Raw genomic sequence first — 22,602 nt, forward strand, 5'->3', positions numbered from 1 at the left:
ATTTATCAAGTTTGCTGAAGCTGCCTAGTTAATATCTGTACATTCTTTTATATGTAAACTAGAGGCCTGGTGCACAAAAATTCATGCTCTTGTGGGGGGAGGGGGGAGGGGCCCCTCAGCCCTGCCTGTGCCCTCTCACAGTCTGAGACCCCTCGGGGAGATCGGACCTAAGCTGGCAGTCAGACATCCCTCTGGCAGCCCGGGATCCCTTGGGGGATGTCTGACTAACGGCTTAGGGGAGTGGGCCTAAGCCATTAGTCGGATATCCTTAGTGCTGCTCGGAGGCGGGAGAAGCTCCCGCCACTGCCGCTGCACTGGCCAGCCATGAGCCAGCCGGCTTCTGGCAGAGAGGTGTGCCCTCTGTGGAAGTGCACTGACCACCAGGGGGCAGCTCCTGCATTGAGCATCTGCCCCCTGGTGGTCAGTGCACATCATAGTGACCAGTCGTTCCACTGTTAGGGTCAATTTGCATATTACCCTTTTATTATATAGGATTATGTCAATTTAAAAATGTATTAAGTTTAATAACCCTTAAAAACTCCCAAGAATTTACTTTATATTAGTATGACTGGCTCTTGAAAAGATTTAAGGAATAAAATAGGCTTTGCTATTAAGCAGTGACTTTCTCCATAATCTAATCTAAACATAACCAGATCTGAGAAATGCTTTACAAACAATCTTGCTTTAGGAAGTTAAGTCTGACAGAATTCTGAGATAGATCATGTCAGTCTAAATGACACAGGGCTCTCCTTACAATGGATTGACCTAAGTACGTAAGAGGTTCACATTTTGCTTGAGCAAATCTGATGTGCGTAGACATAAAAAAGACAATTTATAGTTCTGACACAAATCTTATACTTCAAAAGTGTTGAGCTGAGCCCAGCTGGCGTTGCTCAGTGGTTGAGCATCAACCTGTGAGCCAAAAGGCTACTGTTTGATTCTAGTTCAGGGCACATGCCTGGGTTGCAGGCTTGATCCCTAGTAGAGGGTGTGGAGGAGGCAGCCAATCAATGATTCTCTCATTGATGTTTCTATCTCCCTCACCCTCTCCCTTCCTCTGAAATCTAACTTTGTTTAAAAATGATGAGCAGATAAATTAATTACATGGTATAGTTACCAATATTACCACTCCCCCAATAAATTATAATGGCATACTGAAGTAATTGGACTTAGAGGCAATAAAGACTTTTATTAAATAAATATCGTCCTATATTCTTGAAAGTAAACATCTCCCCACTAATTTGTCACATAGACTTAGTTCTGACAATAGGTCCAATAAGTATAACTTATTTATTCCAATGTGGAGAAATAGACCTCATCTTTTTTAAAAGTTGTACTCCTGTTTGAAATTAAGGAAACAAGATACAATAAAATCTGGCTAGCTACAATGTTAATAAAGCCTCAAAAAAAATAAAGGATGAAATATATATAACTATATAAAACAAAAAACAAGAGTGGAACAAAATACATCAAAATATTAATGATTGCTTTAAGTGGTTAATGTAAACTTGTGTTTCTTTTGTTTTGCTTTTTCAGGTATTTTCCAAGTTTTCTGTAATAATCATGTATTGTTTTATGTTGATAAAGAGTTTGGAGAGAGCCCAGCTGGCAAGGCTCATTGGTTGAGCATTGACCTATGAACCAGGAGGTCACAGTTTGATTCCCTGTCAGGGCATATGGCCAGGTTGCAGGCTCAATACCCAGTGTGGGGCATGCAGAAGTCAGCCGATCAATGATACTCTCTCATCATTGATGTTTCTTTCTCTCCCCGTCTCCTTTCCTCTCTGAAATCAAATTATTACACACACACACACACACACACACACACACACGCATATGCATGCATGCTACATGCAGCCCTAGCTGGTTTGGCTCAGTGGATAGTCAGCCCATAGACTGAAGGATCAAGGGCTTGATTCCGGTCAAGGGCACATGCCTCAGATGCAGGCTCCATCCCGGGCCCTGGTCGTGTATGGGAGCCAGCCAATTGACGTGTCTCTCTGTCCTTCCCTCTCCCTTACACTCTCTCTAAAAAACTAGTGGAAAATATCCTCAGGTGAGGATTAAAAAAAAAAAAAAAGCTACATTCAGAGAACACCTTCAGCAATAGATTTTTAAATTTGCATTTAAAATTTGCATATATGTGCTATATATAGTAAACATTCTTATTTCCTATATTAAAAGAGTCTGATATCAGAAATTTCTAATCATCAAATGTCTCAGGTAAAACAAATTTATTTTAAGCATTTAAAAAAATGAAAATTGAATGTTTTAGAAAACAAAAAGTTTTATAAAAGCAAGCACTCTTGAAAAACCTGGAAAATACTGTCTAGCACAGTGGTTCCCCACCTTTTTTTTTGGCCATGCCCCATCTAAGCATCTCTAAAATCCTGATTGCCCCCCCCCCCCCCGATGACATATAATTCTTATTATTCAAAAAATGAACTCTTATTCACATGGAAGAGCCTAAAAGGCCATTAACTTGGTCTAAACATTCTTCCAAAGAACATGGCATCCATGAAAAAAAAATAAACTAAAGGACAGTTGAAGTTCTGAGGAAGAAATCACTAAGAAATTGTTTAAAAAATAATATGAAGTGATATAAGAAAATAGCAAATAAAGATAGAGGGGCAGACAACAAAAGTAAACAGTAGTTCCAAAAACAGGGAAAAGGCCAAGTTAAGTCTACTTAGCTGTCAACTGTTAACTGAAAAATAATTTCATAAAAAATGTCTATTCAGCCGAAACCGGTTTTGCTCAGTGGATAGAGCGTCGGCCTGCGGACTGAAAGGTCCCAGGTTCGATTCCGGTCAAGGGCATGTACCTGGGTTGCGGGCACATCCCCAGTAGGAGATGTGCAGGAGGCAGCTGATCGATGTTTCTCTCTCATCGATGTTTCTAACTCTCTATCTCTCTCCCTTCCTCTCTGTAAAAAATCAATAAAATATATTTTTTAAAAAAATGTCTATTCAGTAAATACTGTCTTTTAAAATATTTAGCATGTAGGCAAATATACATATAACATAAATGGAAAGAAAAATTTATACACATCCTGATTAAAATTATAACACAAATGCCAAAAAGTAATACAAACAAAAATCTACTGTATAATTAAAGGTAAGACAAATGTACCAATAGAAGAGGGACTACATTCCCATGTATATATATAGGAAGTAAGTATAACAGAAATGGCATGATGAGGAAACAATGAACAAAAAGTAATTTTTAAGATATCAGATATACAAAAATTTAAAAGATCACTGAAATTCAGAGAGGGCATGGTTGTATTGGGAATGATGCACTCATACTGCAAGGAACTTAAAAAAGCATAACTTTTGGAGGGGTTGAGTACACTATCAACACCTAAAGATATACATGCCCTTTGACCTAGCTATTCTATTCTACTTATGAGAAAGAAATCCTGCAAATATTCTTGAACAACTATACAAACTGCCAGCAGCACCTGGATGTTCTCTATGTACTACATATAATGCACAAACTAATAAAAGCAACTCAATGGACATAATCCAACACCATGAGAAACTAAACAAACAACATCATACAATAAATACTATGCCTCATTTTTTAAATGACTTGAATCTGAATATACTGATGCAAGATTGCAAAAGATAAACTCTGTCCTCTCTGATAGCTTTCCTATCCTTACTTCCAGAACACGGAACTATTTCTGATTTTTCCTTGTAAGAGCCATCAAATTGTGATTTCCAATTTCCTGCAGAAGCTGAGCAATTTAAACTAATTTAAACTAGTCAATTTAAACTTTCAGACCTCACGGACCACCAGTGGTCCTCAGACCACCGGTTGGTGACTGCTGCTCCAAAGGTTTCCTTATCAATGTACTATGAGGTACATAGGAATTTTATAAAACCAGTTTCAACTACAGTAGGTCCTTGGGTTACACTGGAGATCCGATCGTACGGCACAACGTAACGTGATTTTCACTGTAAGTCGGAACCCAGCTATATAAGCACCTACATCACTCACATGGAGCACATAGACAGCAGTAATGAAGTGAAAAAAATTTAAAAGAAAGATAACAATTCCTGACCTTCACTTGTGCCAAATAAATAAAAAACATAAAGCACATATACAAATACATCGAAATGATGGAACTTTTTAAAAATAGAAGCCCGGTGCACGAAATTCATGCATGGGGGAGGGGGGAGAGTCCCTCAGCCCAGCCTGCACCCTTTCCAATCCAGGACCCCTCATGGATGTCGGACTGCCGGTTTAGGCCCAAATTGGCAGTTGGACATCCCTCTCACAGTCCGGGACTGCTGGCTCCTAACTGCTCACCTGCCTAACTGCCTGTTCACCCCTAATCACCTCTGCCTGCCAACCTGATTGCCCCTAACTGCCACCCCCGATGGCCTGGTCACCCCTAACTGCCCCCTCTGCCGACCTGATCACCCCTAACTGCCCCCTCTGCCGGCCTGGTCGCCCCACACAGCCTGCTGTTCAATGGTTTGGTTGTCCCTCACTAACCCCGCTGCTGGCCTTGTTGCCACAGGCTGCCTGCTATTTAGTCATTACTGTTACTGTGATGGCATCCCGGACAATTTGCATATTCCTCTATTATTAGTATAGATGGGAGATGGTGACGTATCCATGAAACTACGTCCAACGTAACCCGAGGATTATCTGTATATCATGAAAAAATACTTAAAATTGAGCAAAAAAAATTCTCTCATTTAATATGGAAGAATTTCTGATTTCCATATTGCCTCCTCTCCAGAAATATAAGTCAAAATATCATTATAAGGTCCTTATCCATAAATGCCTCCCAAAATAACAAGTGACTAACAGTTCATGCAATAAATTCAACTTCTAAATGGTGAAATGATTCCCATAGCAATCTATGAAATATTTTATAAATATAAATCAAGTCTATTTTAAGTTATCTACTTAATTGGCTAAATTTAGCCATAAGTCGAAAAAATAATTCATCATTTCCAAAGTTAAAAAACTTCGTGTTTTCATTCATAACAAACCTATAATAAAAGCGTAATATGCTAATAAGACCGGACGTCCTTCCAGACGAAGCTCAGGCTGGAGGGAAGCCCAGGTCCCAGGTGCAGTGCCAGAGGAAAGCCCGGGTCCCGGGTACCAGAGGGAAGCCAGTGCTGGCAGACGGGGGAAGGAAGGCCTACTCTTGCATGAATTTCATGCATCAGGCCTCTACTGCTTTAATAATGGCCTCCTTAAGAAATATGATATAGCCAATTCCTGAACTTTTACATTTACGTCTCATTAAAATAAAAAAGAGCATTTAATGACACATCAATGCCTGGTTAATCACAGCTGATGTTCAAAAATGGATGAGAAATTAAAACTATTTGATGATATCACAGCTGATTTGGTAATTATAAATCTTGTCCTCTTAGTCTCAACTTTAAAGTGATGCTACCTACTTAGCACAAAAAATGTCCAAATATCTCAATATTTTTCTATCTTATGACAAAGGAAATGACAATTTACAAAAAGTTCTGTGGAATAACCTCCTAGTTTATTAGAAACCTAAATATTTCCTTACATGTAAAAAATGTTTAAAATCATTTAGGTCATTTCTTTATAATAGAAAATTGTCATGATGAAAAAAACACTCAAAAAGAGCTCCTAGAAGACTTTATTTTAAGAGAGTGATTACCTCTGAGGAAGGAGGAAGCAAGAACAGTTGCAGAGATGGGACTTAGGTTTTGTTTTAATCTTTAATTTCTTTAAGTAAAAATTAAAAACAAATATGTCTTTTTGGAAACTGATTCCCTGGTTCTAAATAATTCACTACCTCCTTGTGACATGGGCAAATTATTTAATGTCCTTGTGCCTAAGTTTTCTTACCTGTAAAATGGGGATAATAATACTTCCTGATATATAGGATTAAATGAGGTGACATATGTGAAGTGCTTAGAATAGTACCTGATATACATGGTAAATGTTATTGTTATTAGCATCAGCCTCATCACATACTAAGAATATGGGGTGGGGGTAGGGGAGTAGAATCTGTTCTATTTTCTACATTTACATCTAAAACATAAATTATATTTTTCTAACCAGTGATAAATAAGCAACTTAAGTGAGAAAGCAATATAAAGTAGAATAACAAAGTTTCAGTCTTGTCAATTTTTAAAAACATGAGACAATACAGGCTTTGGAGTTTGATATTTATTTTTAGCAGGAAGAATATGCTAATGATGATGAGACCTTTAGAAGATACGCCATGTCCAATACCTGCAACAAAAGCTCAACAGAAGTTAAAGAAACCATACCAAAAGACTAAAGACAAAAATGTATGACATTACTTACCCTTAATTCTGCTAACAATAAAACAAGTAACAATATGTTTAAGATTGAAGTTCCATTACAAGATCAAAAACTAGTAAGTTAACTATCAAAAGTATCTTTTAAACCAATTCTTTTACTTTCTATGGAGAACTGGACAACTTCTCTAAAGGTAGAGAGAGCATGGTGTCAACAACTATGTTCTGAGAGTATATACAAGGTGAGGCAAAAGTAGGTTTACAGTTATTCATATGGAAAATAACACAAAAATAAATAATACAAGAATAAACTCTGGGTAGACAACAGCATGGCAATTACCAGAGGGAAAGAAGTGTGGGGGGAGGTAGAAGAGGGTGAAGAGGGGACTACATGGAGATGGAAGGAGACTTGACTTGGGGTTGGTGAACACAATACAATATACAGATGATGTGTTATAGAACTGCACACTTGAAACCTATATAATCTTATTACATGTCACCACAATAAATTCAATTAAAAAAGAAAAGAATAAACTGTGTTTCTTATACTCACAACTATAAACCTACTTTTGCCCACCCTGTATGTGAGCAGAGGAGAAACAAACTGAAAAGGGGTAATGCTAAATTAAGAGCTAAGACATACGGTAAGAGCTCTACTGCTGGTTTTTCATCAAGCAGATGCTCTCACAGGTAGAAATGGCAACCATCTATGGCACAAATAGAGTTTGCTGAAACAAGAACTAAACACTATAGAAATGCTTGAATTATATGCTCTTGACCCTGAGAGGAGGGGAGGACGACTAAACACTAATGAAGAAAAGCAACTTAATAGAAGCGACATCATAACTTACTACAAATATGCAGAGAGCAATCTCTAAATAGAGGGACCCAGATAAATTAGAAAGTCTCTTATGTATTATTAGAATAAGAAATTACTAGAGCAGTATGCAACTTAAACAAGCGCTAGTCAAATGAAAGAATCTTTTAAATAAAACCAAATCTGGCCCATCCACTTCTGACCATTGCTATTCTGATCAAAGGAACTCTCACATTAACTGCTGCACCTCCATCAACAGTGTCAATTCTCACTCAATTTAAAGGGTATGTATGAGCTAGGAGTGGGTGGGAATATGTTATGCATCAGGATCAGGCATAAAACAAAGGCATAACTTAAAGATTACCTTCCTGAGCAAAACTGATGAATTGTTCGGGAACAGAGAATGGGAACTAGCACATCCACAACAAATTCTATGCCCCAAAGTCTTTTTATTTAAACCTTTTGTATACCCAAAGGTTTCATGTATTCAGAACAGGAATTAAATATTTCCAAACATAATTTACTGTATTTGATACTAGACTGTGTAATAATTGCTATTTTCCCATTATTTTTATTCTTGAAAATAAGGATTTTAACTCATAAGGTAAATTACTATAACTGGAATCTCATAGGAATATGTCTTCAATGCAACCAATTCTGCTAATTCAAATCTCTAAATTTACTTAGGCAGGTTGATTTGATCCAAGTAGAAAGAAACCATTAATGCAAGTAGTAACTTACCTGGGCCACTGTCTAAAAAAGGTCTATTTAAAAAAATGTACAGGAACATCAAGATATAAATTACTACCAAAAAAAGAAATTAATGAAATAAACACTAAAGAAGGAAAAGGTTACGCACTTCCAATTTATGCTCTTTCTCTGCAAGGGCTTCCTTTTGACAACGAAGAAAATCTGCTAACATTCGAGTAAGTTGTTTCCTATCATCTATTTCAGCCGCCAATCTGCCATTGTAATCTGCCAGCAACATACAAGCATCCTCTACCATTTTAGAAAGCCTTTCTCCAGATTCTTTATCTAAGAAAAGCACAGAATAACAAAATTATTGCAAAAACAAACAACAACAACAACAAAAAACACAATGTCATATAATATTCCCTCACCCAAACTCCCTCCAAAATTCAGATCACATTTAGGACATCTTACCTGTTATTTTATCTAGTAGGGATACTTCTTGGACTTCAACAGGCAAAGAAGCTATCCTCTGATGAACTGCTGCGTCACCTGTAGCAGCATTTTCTAGATCTTGTAATGCTCTAACGAGATCTAGAGTCTAAAAAGTTATACAACTTTAGAACCAAAATAAAGGAAGCTTAAACAAATACAAAATATGACATTTCATATTTTTAAAAATTTTTATTTCACATTTAATCCTTATGAGCTACTTACTAATTCAAAGTTTCAAATATCAATTGCTCTAGAAGACACTCCATTTCTTTTATATATTAAGAAAAAAAGCTATACTAGTTACAGGAAATACATAAATTGGAAACATATAACTGAGATGTGGCCCTTGGCCATGAGAAACTCATACTTCAGTGGTAGAGACAGATAGTGTAAAAATAATTATCTGACTATTAAATTGATGTGGTTGATTTATATCCCAAACACACACAATGGTAAAAGGGAATGCAGACTACAACTTAAACCTGGACAATTTTATGTATGATATAGTCATTATATTATCATTATCCTTGAATAGAATTTTGCAATATGAAAATATATACTGGGGGAGGGGGCTACAAATCACCTATCACAACACAGAAGAGTCTCCCACGCTCCATTTCTAAATGATACAATTAAAGCATAGGAAAAATGTAGTTTTGGAATATGCTTAAATATGGTGCCTTCAATTATTTTATAGTTTGTTAAGAAGATCATTAAAATATTACAAAGTTCCACTTATCTGATGACTAGTACTTATATAATGCTTAACCAGTAATTATTTTATTAGAAATTTTAGTTGCATTGTTTCATATACCACCTATAATTAGGAGGGAAGGGAAATCTTTGCTGGTGATTTCACAATTCTATAGTGATTCCAAAGAAAAATGACTACATTTTCTTTTTACTAGTCTTCATCCCATCCTACCTCTTTTCTTTTCTTAATCTCTAAAACTAGATCCTGGGACACTAATTATACTCATACTTGAAAAATATGAAAAGTTACCAATTCTGTGTATATATTAAGATGACACCGACAGATTACTGATTTTTCTTTAAGTTATTCCCTTATAGAAAAGCTATCACTGGCATTCTAGTACACAGCAAATGATTAAACAGCATAAGAATGAATGGAACCCAATAAGAAATAAGTATACTTTTAATTCATTACTAAGTTTCAAATCCCAATATTTAAAAAAAATTTTCATTATAAGATATATCCCTTCAATGAAAGTCAGCTTAAGAGCAATGACAATTACCAGGAAGCTTATTTCTCATGGTGCCCCAATTCATATGTATACACACTAATATATACAGGGTGAGCAAAAGTAGGTTTATAGTTATGAGTATGCCAAACACAGTTTGTTCTGTTTATTCTTGTATTATTATTTATTAATTAGTGTATTATTTTCCATATGAACAACTATAAACCTAGTTTTGCCCACCCCTGGGTGTGTGTGTAATTTTTTATCAGCCTTAGAGAGTTCTAAAATTTTCTGGAGTTCCAAGAAGCCTGGCTTCATGGTTTTGACAACACATGCATGCTTTAACTACAACTTATTCTATCACATCTTCACATTCCCACAAGTTAACTCTAAATTCCCAATGCTGAGTCAAGGATCAGATAATAAAGCAAAGTTGTCTGAAACAACACTAGCCAAGGACTTTCTAATAGAGGAGAATGAAATGAGTTCAGCTGGATCATACAAAGAAAAATTTTAGTCATTCTTATAAAGAATGAGATAAATAAAATGGTGACTACAAAGCTAGTAGTCACCATTTTATCAGATTAGTTACACTGCTTAATTCTCAGTGGTTTTAACTGAGAATTAAGCAGTATAACTATAATCTGAAAGTGGTCAATATAAAACAAAAAGCAACAAAATAAAAAACAAAAAACTAAAAGCAACAATATTTATACAAGCACTAGAGAAGCAGATGGTTACTCAAAGATACTCCTAAGGAAATACAACTGAGGTTACTCTTTCATCAGGGATTGTAGGAGAGGGTCAGACCCTCTCTCTAGAATTCAGATAAACTGTTCATAATATCATAATAAAGCCCTTAAAGTGATTCTCTGTCTTATTACCAAATGGAAATATAAACCTTAGTATTTGTCTGTTTCAAATGTTATGTTCTTATTACTTTTCTAGCTCTCATCCTTTGGTGACCACACTGGCTTCAGCATTCCTGTCACTGCATCAATAGGTAGTTTGGCTCAGGCCCTAGTTGAGCACCTTGGTTGGATTCTTTCTGCCTCCCTAGTACTAACTGATATAAACGCACACTTCTAGGAAGGAACCAACCATACCTTTCTTTCAAGCTCCTGTCATGAGGAAAGAGCTCTACCAGCCTCTGGTTTTATGCAGAGTTTGGGTCCAGTCCTCCAACTCCCACAAAGCACTGTGTTTCTTGATACCCTCTAGGATATTAATTTCTGGCAACCCATGTTGGCTTCCAGATCACAGCTCAGCAGAAATCAGACCCTAGCTCACACAGAGTTATGTTTCTGTACCATTTCTAGCCCACCATGATATTTACCTTGTTTTAAGAGTATGGCTATGTCTTCATTTTCTCCTTTTAAATTTTATCTGTCCCTCCTATATGTTTGAAACATAGAAGGAGGAAGCTTTAAGACTCAATGCCCACATAATAGTTAAAAATGTCTTTCTGGAATCATCTAATGGTTAAGGAATGCTATACTATATCAACCTGGGAGGACATGGAATATTAAGTTAATGATTCTAATCCAATTTATCTTATCAAGAAACTACACATTCCTAGTATAGTCACACAGAACTTGTTCTTCTAACACTGGTTTTTACATATTTAAAAGCAACAATACTTAAAAGGGTAGTGTTATCTCTAGGAATGAAATGCTTAGTGTACTTAAGTGATACAACAAATAGTCTTATATAATATTTTATTTATTTATTTATTTAAAAGGAAACTGTTTAAGTAGTATGTATCTTACCAGACCTCATCATACTAAGCAATCAGAAATCCTTTCTAAACAAAATATGATTGCCCTAATATACACTGTGCAATATATTATATTAAACTTAACAAATGTTAATCAGAAATATAAGGTATTCATGTAGCTTCTTTCTTGTGCCCAGAACTATAATAAAAATCAATTTATAAAAGTGAAACACTGAAATTAATAAAGGTTGGTGGCTACATGAAGTAACTCCCTTAACAGAGAAAAACTACCTGTGGTGGTTCACCTGGAGATCCCAGAGAGGAACAGTTTTCATTTTCATCCACTGTTATCTGTTCATAAGTTCGTTTCCCAGACTTCTTATCACCATCTGAATTGAAAGAAAACTTAAGTTTTAATGAAAGAATACATTTTTGTTATTGTTATTATTTATGCATCCACTGGTTGATTCTTGTATGGGCCCTAACCGGGGACTGTACCCACAATGTTGGCATATCGGGATGATGATCTAATCAACTGAGCTACTCAACCAAGGCTTAATGAAAGAATACATTTTGCCCAATCGGTGGTTCAGTGGTTGAGCGTCAACCTATGAACCAGCAGGTCACAGTTCAATTCCTGGTCAGAGCACATGCCTGGGTTTGTGGACTCAATCCCCAATGTGGGACATGCAGGAGGCAGCCGCTCAATGATTCTCTCATCATTAATGTTTCTCTCTCCCTCCCTTCCTTCTCTGAAATCAATCAGAAGATATAAAAAAAAATACATTTATGGGAGGGCGAGGGGGGAGAGGGAGGCATTTTCTAAGCAAATGCTAAGAAATAGAAAGTAAGTAGCACTATCCATATCAAGCAAAATAGAATTCAAGGTGAAATCCATCAAGAAGGAAAGAAAGAACATTTCATATTGATAGAAAGAAAAATTCATTAAGAGGGTAGAGGAATCATAAATCCTTATGCCCCCCCCCAAAAATAAATAAATAAAAAATAAAACAAAAACACACAAACAAAAAATACATTTTAATGAAGAGATCATGATAAAAGATTATATACTTACACAGAGCTTGCTTAAGTTGTTCTAATACATCATTTTCATAAACAGATCTTTCTTCCCAAATAGAAAGCACTCTTCCAAGGTGCCTCTTACAACTTTCATCAGTTTCACTAAAGAAAAAATAAAAATATTAACAGTAAAAAGCATAGTGCTATTGAAAAGATAAGGGCGATTTTAAATACAATCAGACACTCATTCCCTGAAAAGAGCTCCAAAATGTTTACTAAGCACCATTATGTTCAGGGGTGCAGTGAGCCAAACAGACATACTTTTTGCTTCCCTTAAAGAGTTTGTAGACATATTATTAAACAAACAAACAAAAAATGCAAATGTGTTAATACCAGCTACTAGGGGTTTACAAAGAAGATGCCCCTAACCTAATGGGTGCTAAACATGAGGCTAAAGAAGATGTCTAATGGGTGATTTTGAAATTTATTCAACAAATATTTATTAATCAAAGCACTACCTTTGACGTAGGCAATACAAAGGAGCTTTATGGCAGCTCTTTTTATAAATGCCACAAAAGAGAACAAGGTGTTAAAGAGAGGCATAACAGAGACCTGGCCCAATTCTAGAGAGATCAGGAAGGATACCTGAGGAAGTGATATTTACTTTAAGATCTGAAGACTGGATACACAGGGAAATGGGAAACAGACTTACTCCCAGGGACTTCCTACTGCCTTCATCACTACCAATGTAGGCTGAACCACTATTATCTCTGTCCCAGATTTAAATCTTCTCATTGATCTCCCAGACTTTATTCTCACTATTCTCTACCAATGTGAATCAGATTACACTAATTTTCTAAGAACTGTCAATCATACCAAGAATAAACTTAAAATCCTTATTCTGTGCTACCAGGTGGACATATTCTGCTTCCTGTCTACCTCTTAGTCTACATTCCCTAAATATCTTCTACAAATCTCCTTGCTTGACTTGCTGGTTTCTCAGTGGTTAGAGCGTCAGCCTGAGGACTAAGGGCTGTGGGTTTGATTCAGGTCAAGGGCATGTAACTCAGTTGCAGGCTCGATTCCCAACCCCAGTTGGGACATGAGCAAGAGGCAACCAATCGATGTGTCTCTCTCACATCAATGTTTCTCTGTCTCTCCCCCTCCTTTCCACTCTCTCTAAAAATCAATGGGAAAAATATCCTCGGGCCTTAGCCAGTTTGGCTCAGTTGGTGTCAGCCTGCAGACTGAAGGATCCCAGGTTCAGTTCCAGTCAAGGGCACATGCCCAGGTTGTGGGCTCGATCCCCAGTAGGGGGCATGCAGGAGGCAGCCAATCAATGATTCTCTCGTATTGATGTTTCTCTCCCTCTCCCTCTCGGAAATCAATAAAAATATATTTCTTAAAAAAATATATCCTCAGGTGAGGATTAACAACAAAAATCCCCTTGCTGCTGATCCTCAAAAATGCCCAGCACACAGCTGTCTCAATGTTTCTGTCAAGTATTCTCTCTTAGAATCCTTCTCTTCTAAAATCACATGGTGCTCATTGCATCCTTTCCTTTAGTCTCTGTTGAAATGCCACCTCCCTAAGATAGTCATATTTTATCTCATGATATAACTGAGCAACGTCATGTATCTCTAGTTCCTTCCCTGCTTTATGTTTCTTCATAGTACTTATCTTTTGACATTATAATATATATTCACTTGTCTATCTAGTTATTACCTGTGTCATCCACTGAAATGTAAGCTCCACTAGAAGACAATTTTGTCTTGTTCACTATTGTATCCTTTGGACCTAGCACATGTAGGCAGTCCATAAATATTTTACTGAATTCTAGGGAGATATAATATATAAAAGCCCTAAGGCAGCAAGAAATAAAAGAGGTTTGGTTAGCTTAAACTGTAGACTATAGAGTATGAGTGTGGAAGGAGTGAAAGAGAAGAGTCTGAAGAGGTAGACAGGGCCATGAAGGAATATCTTCTTTTTTTTTGCTTTTACTTTTTTATTTACTAATTTTAGAGAGAGTAGAAGATGTGAAGAGAGGAAGAAAGAGAAAGAGACAGAGAGACAGAGAGAGAGAGAAAGAGAGAGAGAGAAACAGAGAGAGAGAGAGAGAGAGAGAGGAAGGAGGGACAGAGAGAAAGAGAAACATCAGTTTGTTGTTCCACTTACGTATTTATGCATTCACTGGTTGATTCTTGTACGTGCCCTGACCAACTGGGACACCCCGTCAAAGCTAAAGAAACATCTTAAGTCTTGCTCAGGACATTATAATTGATTTCCAGTATAAATGAGAATGACTCCAAGGCAAGGGAGTGTTATGATCAGCTCTGCAACTCTGACTACAGTTTCTGAAAGGATTAAACAATAGTGGAGGCTACTGAAATTGTACAGAAATGACATTATGGTAATTGGAATGGGGAGAAATCTAAAGAACTGAGGGAACTCTATGTAGCATATGGAATAGGAGGAGAGGAGGAGAAAATAGAGCATGGTATAAGAAAGATGACACCTAATTTCTCACATAATGATCTCACTGAGAGTGAAACCTAGAGGAGAAGCAATGTATAACACGGAGCAAGGGCATGAGTTCACTATCAGACATGGTGAGTTTGAGCTGTTTGGAAGCACACAACTAGAAATTCAATATGCAATTGGACATACAAGTCTAAAAGAAAAAGATATCTGGACTGGAGCAATAAGATTGAGAGTTATTTGGGTATGGATAATAACTAGTTACATGCAGTGTATGAAATCATCCAGAGGGCAAGTGAAGAATATGACCCCAGAAGAGGGCCTAGGACTGAACTCTAAGACTTAAATACCAACATCTAAAAAGATGGTAAAAGACAATATCAAAATTAAAGGAAAAATAATATTTATTCAAGAAAGCAACATACAGCAGCATTTCACTCTGTAATTTTAAAAGAATGCATCCAATGTGACTAAAACTGTAAAGGCATATGGTGAGTGTATTTTCATCCTTAACTCATTCAACACAAATCACCATTCACCACTGAACTATGTAATTTAGATTAATCTAATAGTTTATCCCAATAATGTTTACCCAGTTATTGACCAAGTATTTGCATATGATGTTTGGAAATAAACATTTTAAAAGGACATAAGCCAAAGTAGACTCCTACCCTCAGAATCTTTCTGTAGCAAAATTTTCCAACAGGTTGATGATTATTTTAAATATCCTAGATTTCCAAAGCATTTAACAATATTATCACACATACCCACACACTACAAAACCTTAAAATCATTACAAGTAATAATGAGAAGAAAACATACTAAGTTTATCCAGAAACATTAGCTGGAATAATGATAGCTTTATAAGTCACAAATTTTCAATTCAACACCTTCATTCATTCTGAACAATGTTCATTCCAACACGGCAGTTGCTTTTGATCTCTTTAAAGAAAGCTGTAATTCAAGTACTCTAAATGCCCACCTTAGCAACAGTTAAAAAAAATTTTCTTCACAGAAACATGTAACACATTTACAAATGCCATTTATAGATGTCTTTTCAAATGAAAACTTCAAAGAAATACATTCCTTGGTTTTTAATTTAATGGCGGAAGGCAAGTTTAGCAAAAGGACATATTATGCATTTAAAACAGATTACCTAGTACCCAAAATAGTGATCATACCTTGAAACATGCTTAAAAGCCTCCACTATAACTGGTGCAAAATCTTTTGTAAACTCCGGCCCCTTCCTTTTGCTGTTCTGAATGACATCATTGGCTAGGTAGAGAAAAGTAAGCTTCCTGTTTGGTTTGGCTGAAAAATAAAAAAATTTTAAAATCTACTTAAGATATCCTCACTTAACTTGAACAAACTTTCTCAACACCTGAATTAACCTGTTTGAGAACTACAACCAACCTACTAACCATTATTTATCATGTTAAACCCTAGCTTCTCATTCTACAACCAAACTTATCAAGTTACTATCCTTCAACTCACCAGGATAATTACTCTATGGTTTCTGGAGATCAATTATGTATCTTTCTGTTTCATCGCTGTTTTACTAAGTCAACCAAACTACTTTTCATTGATGGCTAGTCTTATCACTATTCCCAAACTAATACTTTTATACACTGAAATCCTCGTGTCTGTGCAAAAATGCACCTCTGTGACTGTCTGGTATAAAATTTTATTAAATCTATTAAGCACTATATGAAATCTAGTCTTTTAAAAATAATGCACAAACAACCAAATAAAAAATCAATTACAAGGTTTCAAAAACCAGAATCTGGGACATTAAATAAACAATATGAAACAAACTTAATCAGGATTCTAGAAATGCCAACTAATTTCACTAAATCACAATCAGTTCATAATCTATTTTTGTTTATTCATAATCAGAAAGTGGTAGGGTCAATACTTCTTTTCTTGATATATTTTATTTTCAGAGAGGAAGGGAGAGAGTTAGGAACATCGATGAGAGAGAAACATCGATAAGCTGCCTCCTGCACACCCCCTTGAGTCCGCAGGCTGGCGCTCTATCCACTGAGCCAAACCAGTTAGGCATTTACTTATTTTCTTAAACTGTACAGACCATATGCCTACTCATTTTGATATAATGCAGAATATCATAAACTTAATCACCCATGTTTCCATGCAGATTAAAATTTAAAATCACAGTGGATTTGATCAATACAACAGAAAGCTAAAACTGTATTGTGCTACCTATAAATTTCAGAACCCTCTCTCCAGGGGAAGCCTTCTACATGGAGAGAGGCAGAAAAAAAACTGAATAAACTACCCGGTTGGCATGGTTCAGTGACTGAGCATCGACCTATGACCAGCAGGTCACGGTTCGATTCCCAGTCAGGGCACATGCCTGGGTTTCAGGCTCCATCCCCAGTAGGGGGAGTGAAGGAGGCAGCCAATCAATGATTCTCTCTCATCACTGGTGTTTCTATATCTCCCTTCCTCTCTGAAATCAATAAAAATATTTTCTTAATTTGAACAAATATACACACAAGCACACGCACGCACGCAAACACACACCCCAAAGAGCATTACTGTAGGTCTTACAGAAGGAAATCAGAAAAGCCATTATCTTGAAACAAAAATATATTAAAGATTTATTATTAATTGCTGGATAGCCTCATTTATTCCCCTGGTAAACTGAATCACTACAGCCTAGAAGACATGTTCGGTAGATGGATAGGGGGTTGTAAGGCACAATCTACTTTAACTCAGTAATATTCTTTGCCACAGAAAGTGCATAATCAACAGGTAATTTTTTAAAGGGCTTTATCTGTCCCAGATTAGACAAACAGTTCAGTCAAACACAGCTGGCTGCACCTTAATAGCTGAGGTGGGTGAAAAATGGATAGAGCTGGTGTATTCCTGTATCGCTGCCAGGATGCCTCAGACTTAGCAGCCCATCCATCCCTTGTGCTTTAACCCCTTTAAAGATTTTCTATTGTTCTCCAGATAACATTTTAACTCATTATTGTGAACCCAAAACCCTAACAGGTCTGTCCTCTACACTACTCTCTTCATGCCCACTACTACTACTCCAATTTCCTCAACTCCTACCCATCCTTCCGACCTGTTAAATGGGTTCCTCTACACATACGTTAGGCAGCCCTGATATGCTCTCGTAACACTTCATACTTTTCCTATGGAGCACTTATAATTACTTTATGTAATATTGTGCTTCCCAACTAAACTAAGTTCCATGGAAAGCAACAACTGTCAATCTCAACTACCAATCTATGAAAATCAAGCCTAGCAGCTGACTCAGAATTTGCTCAGTATTTATTATGTCAATAAACTTTGGCCTAGACCTATGTCTTTACTAGTAATTATTTGTTCCAAGAACTTGGCATCCAGTCTTAACCTCACCCTGCATAGCTGAAAAGGGGAGCACTTGTGAAATTACACTGCTCTCAGCAACCTCAATTTCAAATTATGAAAGACAAACTTTCCTACAGGTCCAGCAGCTCTTGCTTATTTTCAATGTCTTGAATAGAAATATTTTCATTTCTTCCCCTCCATTCCAGAGTTCTCACAATCAATAACCTCTTAAAAAATGGGCAAGTTGCCCTAACCGGTTTGGCTCAGTGGATAGAGCATCGGCCTGAGGACTCAAGGTTCCCAGGTTCGATTCCAGTCAAGGGCATGTACCTTGGTTGCGGGCACATCCACAGTGGGGAGTGTGCAGGAGGCAGCTGATCAATGTTTCTCTCTCATCGATGTTTCTAATTCTCTATCCCTCTCCCTTCCTCTCTGTAAAAAATCAATAAAATATATTTTTTGAAAAAGTGGGCAAGTACTGTGATGGCAAGGTCAAAGAAACACAAATGTCAAGCAATTAAAAACAATTATCATTTTCAACATATTAGATCAGTGGTTCTCAACCTTCTGGCCCTTTAAATACAGTTCCTCATGTTGTGACCCAACCATAAAATTATTTTCGTTGCTACTTCATAACTGTAATGTTGCTACTATTATGAATCGTAATGTAAATATCTGATATGCAGGATGGTCTTAGGCGACCCCTGTGAAAGGGTCGTTTGACTGCCAAAGGGGTCGCGACCCACAGGTTGAGAACCGTTGTATTAGATGAATCAAAATGAAAGTATGACACTAAAATTGGCAACAGTATGGGTAAGAGTACCACCATTAGATACCTTCAGATATTGGTAGTTAAAATATAAATTAGTGCAATGTCTTAGAAAAGTAATTCAGTGGCTTGGCCTGTGTGGCTCAGTCGGTTGAGTGTCGTCCTGTCCACCAAAAGGTTGCCAGTTCAATTCCTAGTGTGGTGTGTAAGGAAGGCAGCCGATCAATGTTTCCCTCTCATATTAATGTTTCCCTCCCTCTTCCTCTCTTTAAAAAATCAAAAACACATATATTTTAAAAAGTAACCTGGTAATATCTATGAAAAATGTAAATAGACAAATCCCTTGACCCAGCATATTTCACTTTAGGAATATATACTATTGATAAATTCATCATAATGCACAAAGAAATCACTAAGGATATTGGTGATAACACCAAAAAAGATGACTAAAGAGATCATGGTATCCATTACATGTTTTAAGTAGCAGTTATTTTTGTTTATTTGTATATACTCTATGGTGGAAATGTTAAATCCTGATAGTTTTTACTACAAACTCTCAACCACTTAATTTTAGAGCAGAATATATGTTTTGGGGGATTTTTGTGCTCCACCTGAATTTAGAAGTAATGTCAGAAAATATTAAGCATGTCCTTTTTTTAGAAAGTACAAAGTTTCTTATCATCTTATTACCATGGTAATTCAAGTGAATTAGGAGTATTTAACTGCAATCTTGAATTATAAAGTTGGGATGCAGATATCTGTATATATATATCCATCCACATCCACTAGAGGCCCGTTGCACGAAATTCGTGCACTGGTGGGGGGAGGGGTCCCCTCAGCCCAGCCTGTGCCCTCTTGCAGTCCAGGAGATGTCCGAGTGCAGTCGGACACCCTTAGCGCTGCCATGGAGGCGGGAAAGACTCCCGCCACCACCGCTGCGCTCACCAACTGTGAGCCCAACTTTTGGCTGAGCAGCGCTCCCCCTGTGGGAGTGCACTGACCACCAGGGGGCAGCTCCTGCATTGAGCGTCTGCCCCCCTGGTGGTCAGTGCGCATTATAGCGACGGGTCAGTTCGCTGTTGGGTCGATTTGCATATTAGCTTTTTATTATATAGGGTGTGTGTGTGTGTGTGTGTAGAGAGAGAGAGAAGAGAGATCTCAGGATCTCAACTGATATAATGCTTATATATGTATAGCATATACATATATGCTATACATATATAAGTGCAAGATGCTGCTAGCCCAGACACAAAATATTAAAGTTATTTTGTGAAGACTGATTATTTTATTAAAACTGTTATGGCCATTATACCTATAAAACACACACACACACACACACACACACACACACAAAACACGGGGTTGCTAAATAAATAACTCAGTTGACAAAGTGGGAAAAGCATTTATGCTGCTGTGCCTATATGAAGCGCATTTCAGAATCACCAATGGTTGATGAAAGAAAGTTCTTTTTTTTAAAAAAAATATATTTTATTGATTTTTTACAGAGAGGAAGGGAGAGAGATAGAGAGTTAGAAACATCGATGAGAGAGAAACATTGATCAGCCGCCTCCTGCACATCTCCCACTGGGGATGTGCCCGCAACCCAGGTACATGCCCTTGACCAGAATCGAATCCGGGACCTTTCAGTCCACAAGCCGATGCTCTATCCACTGAGCCAAACTGATTTCGGCGAAAGAAAGTTCTCATACAACTTCAGTATGCCTCAGAATCATCTAGAAGGCTTGTGAAAACATAGATTACTGGTTCCTATCCACATAACTTCTGGTGTAGATCTGGGGTAGAACCCAGGAATTTGCATTTCCAACAAATTATCAGGAAATACTAATGCTGCAGCCTGGGGTTCACACTTTGGAGAATCTCGGTTATAGAAGAATTCTGGATAGTAAACACAAAAAGAATTACTGGACCCCCAAAGAAAGTTTCAGAATTGGCAGTCTTCATCTCAGGTTCTGCCAGAGAGGTGAGACTTCTTCCAGGCCACTGGCTACCTTTCATTTAGTCAGTGAGTAAACCTTAGACATCCACTGTTTACCCTTCACATCTGCTTATTTCCTACGTCTCCCAATGCCATGGCTGTTTTGTCTCTTGTCCTCTTTCTCCCCTTTTCTGTAGTTTCTGCTACGCTTCTACCTTCTACACATACAAGTACATATTTACAAGCATATACATGTATAAGGTAATATTAATGTACCCCAGACAAGAAATATGGGAAGTAAAATAATACTTTAAAAGGCTTTGACAAAAATATGTCTAAGCCTTTCATCTCAAATGCTTTCAGGAAGGAATAAAAAGTTTTCAATATTTGTGGGCAATATACATGTAGTATTTGGTACTGTTAAATAAAAATAAGTATTACGATAAAAAAAAAGAATGAGAAATTCATAGTTTGGCAACCCCTGGTTTTAAAAAAAGGGTCAAACCAACTGTCATCAGTGGCTGCTAAAATCACTGGGTGAAAGGTGATGGGGAACTGTGTAATGGATTCATAATGCACCCATTGATCAATCTTGTCCTTAAATATAAAATAAGTTCACATTATGCATCTGTTAATGTGATGGAACAGAAGTGCAGAATACTTCCAATGAAGTATTCCTTAGGAACGACTTTAGGATAATCTTGTCTGTATCAATAAAGATTATTTTGTTGAGATTTTGATAAGAGTTGCAAATTTTGCAAAATTCTGATTTTTGCTTGAAACCTTGAATTTCATAATGGGCAATAAATACTGTCAGTATTCTTCCTCAACAAAACAGGCTCACTACATTCACTTATGAGAAAAACCTGCCAAATACCCATGTTTGATTAACCAGCTTCTCTGTCAACCATGAAAAAAGCAGCTGGTTTCATTCATAACTCAATCACACAAATATATTTCCTCCAGAATGTCCCATACATAATACTTTATGTATACTTCCCATTTTGTCACACTGATTATTAAAAAGACATGCACTCACATCTAAAACCATATTTAACTGCAAAAGACTGAAAGCTTTCTCCCTAAGATTCAGGAAGAAAAGGATGTCCACTTTCACCACTTTTATTCAACACTAGAGGCCTGGTACACAAAATTTTTGCACAGGTAGGGTCCCTAGGCCTGGCTAGCAATCAGGGCCAATCTGTGGGGTGACCGGTGGGACGACCCGGGGGTCCCCACTGGCACCCGCCTTGGCTGGCCTGGGGTCTGTGAGCAGTTCCTGCATTGAACATCTGCTCCCTGGTGGTCAGTGCATACCATAGGGACCGGTTGTTCCGCCCTTCAGTTGATTTGCATATTAGGCTTTTATTATATAGGACTAGAGGCCTGTTGCACGAAGAGACTCATGCAATAGGCCTTCCCTTTCCCTGGCTGCCGGCACCAGTTTTCCTCCGGCACCTGGGACCCAGGCCTTCACTCTAAGCCGCTCCAGCAGGAGCCTTCCGGCTTTGCTCCACCACTGCGTACCTATGTATGCAAATTAACCGCCATCTTTGTTGGGTTAATTTGCATACTCTCCTGATTGGCTGGTTAGGGTAGCGGAGGGATGGTCAATTTATGTGTTTGTCTATTATTAGGTAAGATAGTGTTGGAAGTTCTAGCCATAGCAACTCAAGAAAAAGAAATAAAAGAAAGAGGTAATATTATCTCTGTTTACAGATGGCATAATCTTACTTGTAGAAAACCCTACAGATTCTACAAAAAAACTGTTAGAGCTAATAAAAATATTCAACAAAGTTGCAAGATACAAAATCAACGTTCAAAAATCAGTTGCACTTATCAATTACAATTGAACAAT

At 37.2% G+C, this 22,602-nt stretch overlaps 1 protein-coding gene across 3 annotated transcripts in view; it reads right to left on the bottom strand.

Annotated features, from left to right (window-relative positions):
* RPRD1A (regulation of nuclear pre-mRNA domain containing 1A) overlaps positions 1-22,602 on the bottom strand; it is a 39,507-nt gene that overhangs the window by 12,252 nt on the left and 4,653 nt on the right. For 2 of the 3 annotated variants that reach the window (XM_070421004.1, XM_070421002.1), the window contains exons 2-6: positions 15,879-16,008; positions 12,275-12,381; positions 11,491-11,588; positions 8,260-8,386; positions 7,955-8,130 (exon numbers count right to left, since the gene is read on the bottom strand). In XM_070421004.1, coding sequence (XP_070277105.1) covers positions 7,955-8,130; positions 8,260-8,386; positions 11,491-11,588; positions 12,275-12,381; positions 15,879-16,008 — 638 coding nt within the window. Of the gene's footprint in view, positions 1-6,167; positions 6,250-7,954; positions 8,131-8,259; positions 8,387-11,490; positions 11,589-12,274; positions 12,382-15,878; positions 16,009-22,602 lie in introns of those variants that run through there. The other variant, XM_070421005.1, reaches the window with a different exon arrangement.

The sequence above is a fragment of the Myotis yumanensis genome, unplaced genomic scaffold (genome assembly GCF_028538775.1).
Source record: "Myotis yumanensis isolate MYYU_CA2020_CCGP unplaced genomic scaffold, mMyoYum1.0.hap1 SCAF_7, whole genome shotgun sequence".
Lineage (NCBI taxonomy): Eukaryota > Metazoa > Chordata > Mammalia > Chiroptera > Vespertilionidae > Myotis > Myotis yumanensis.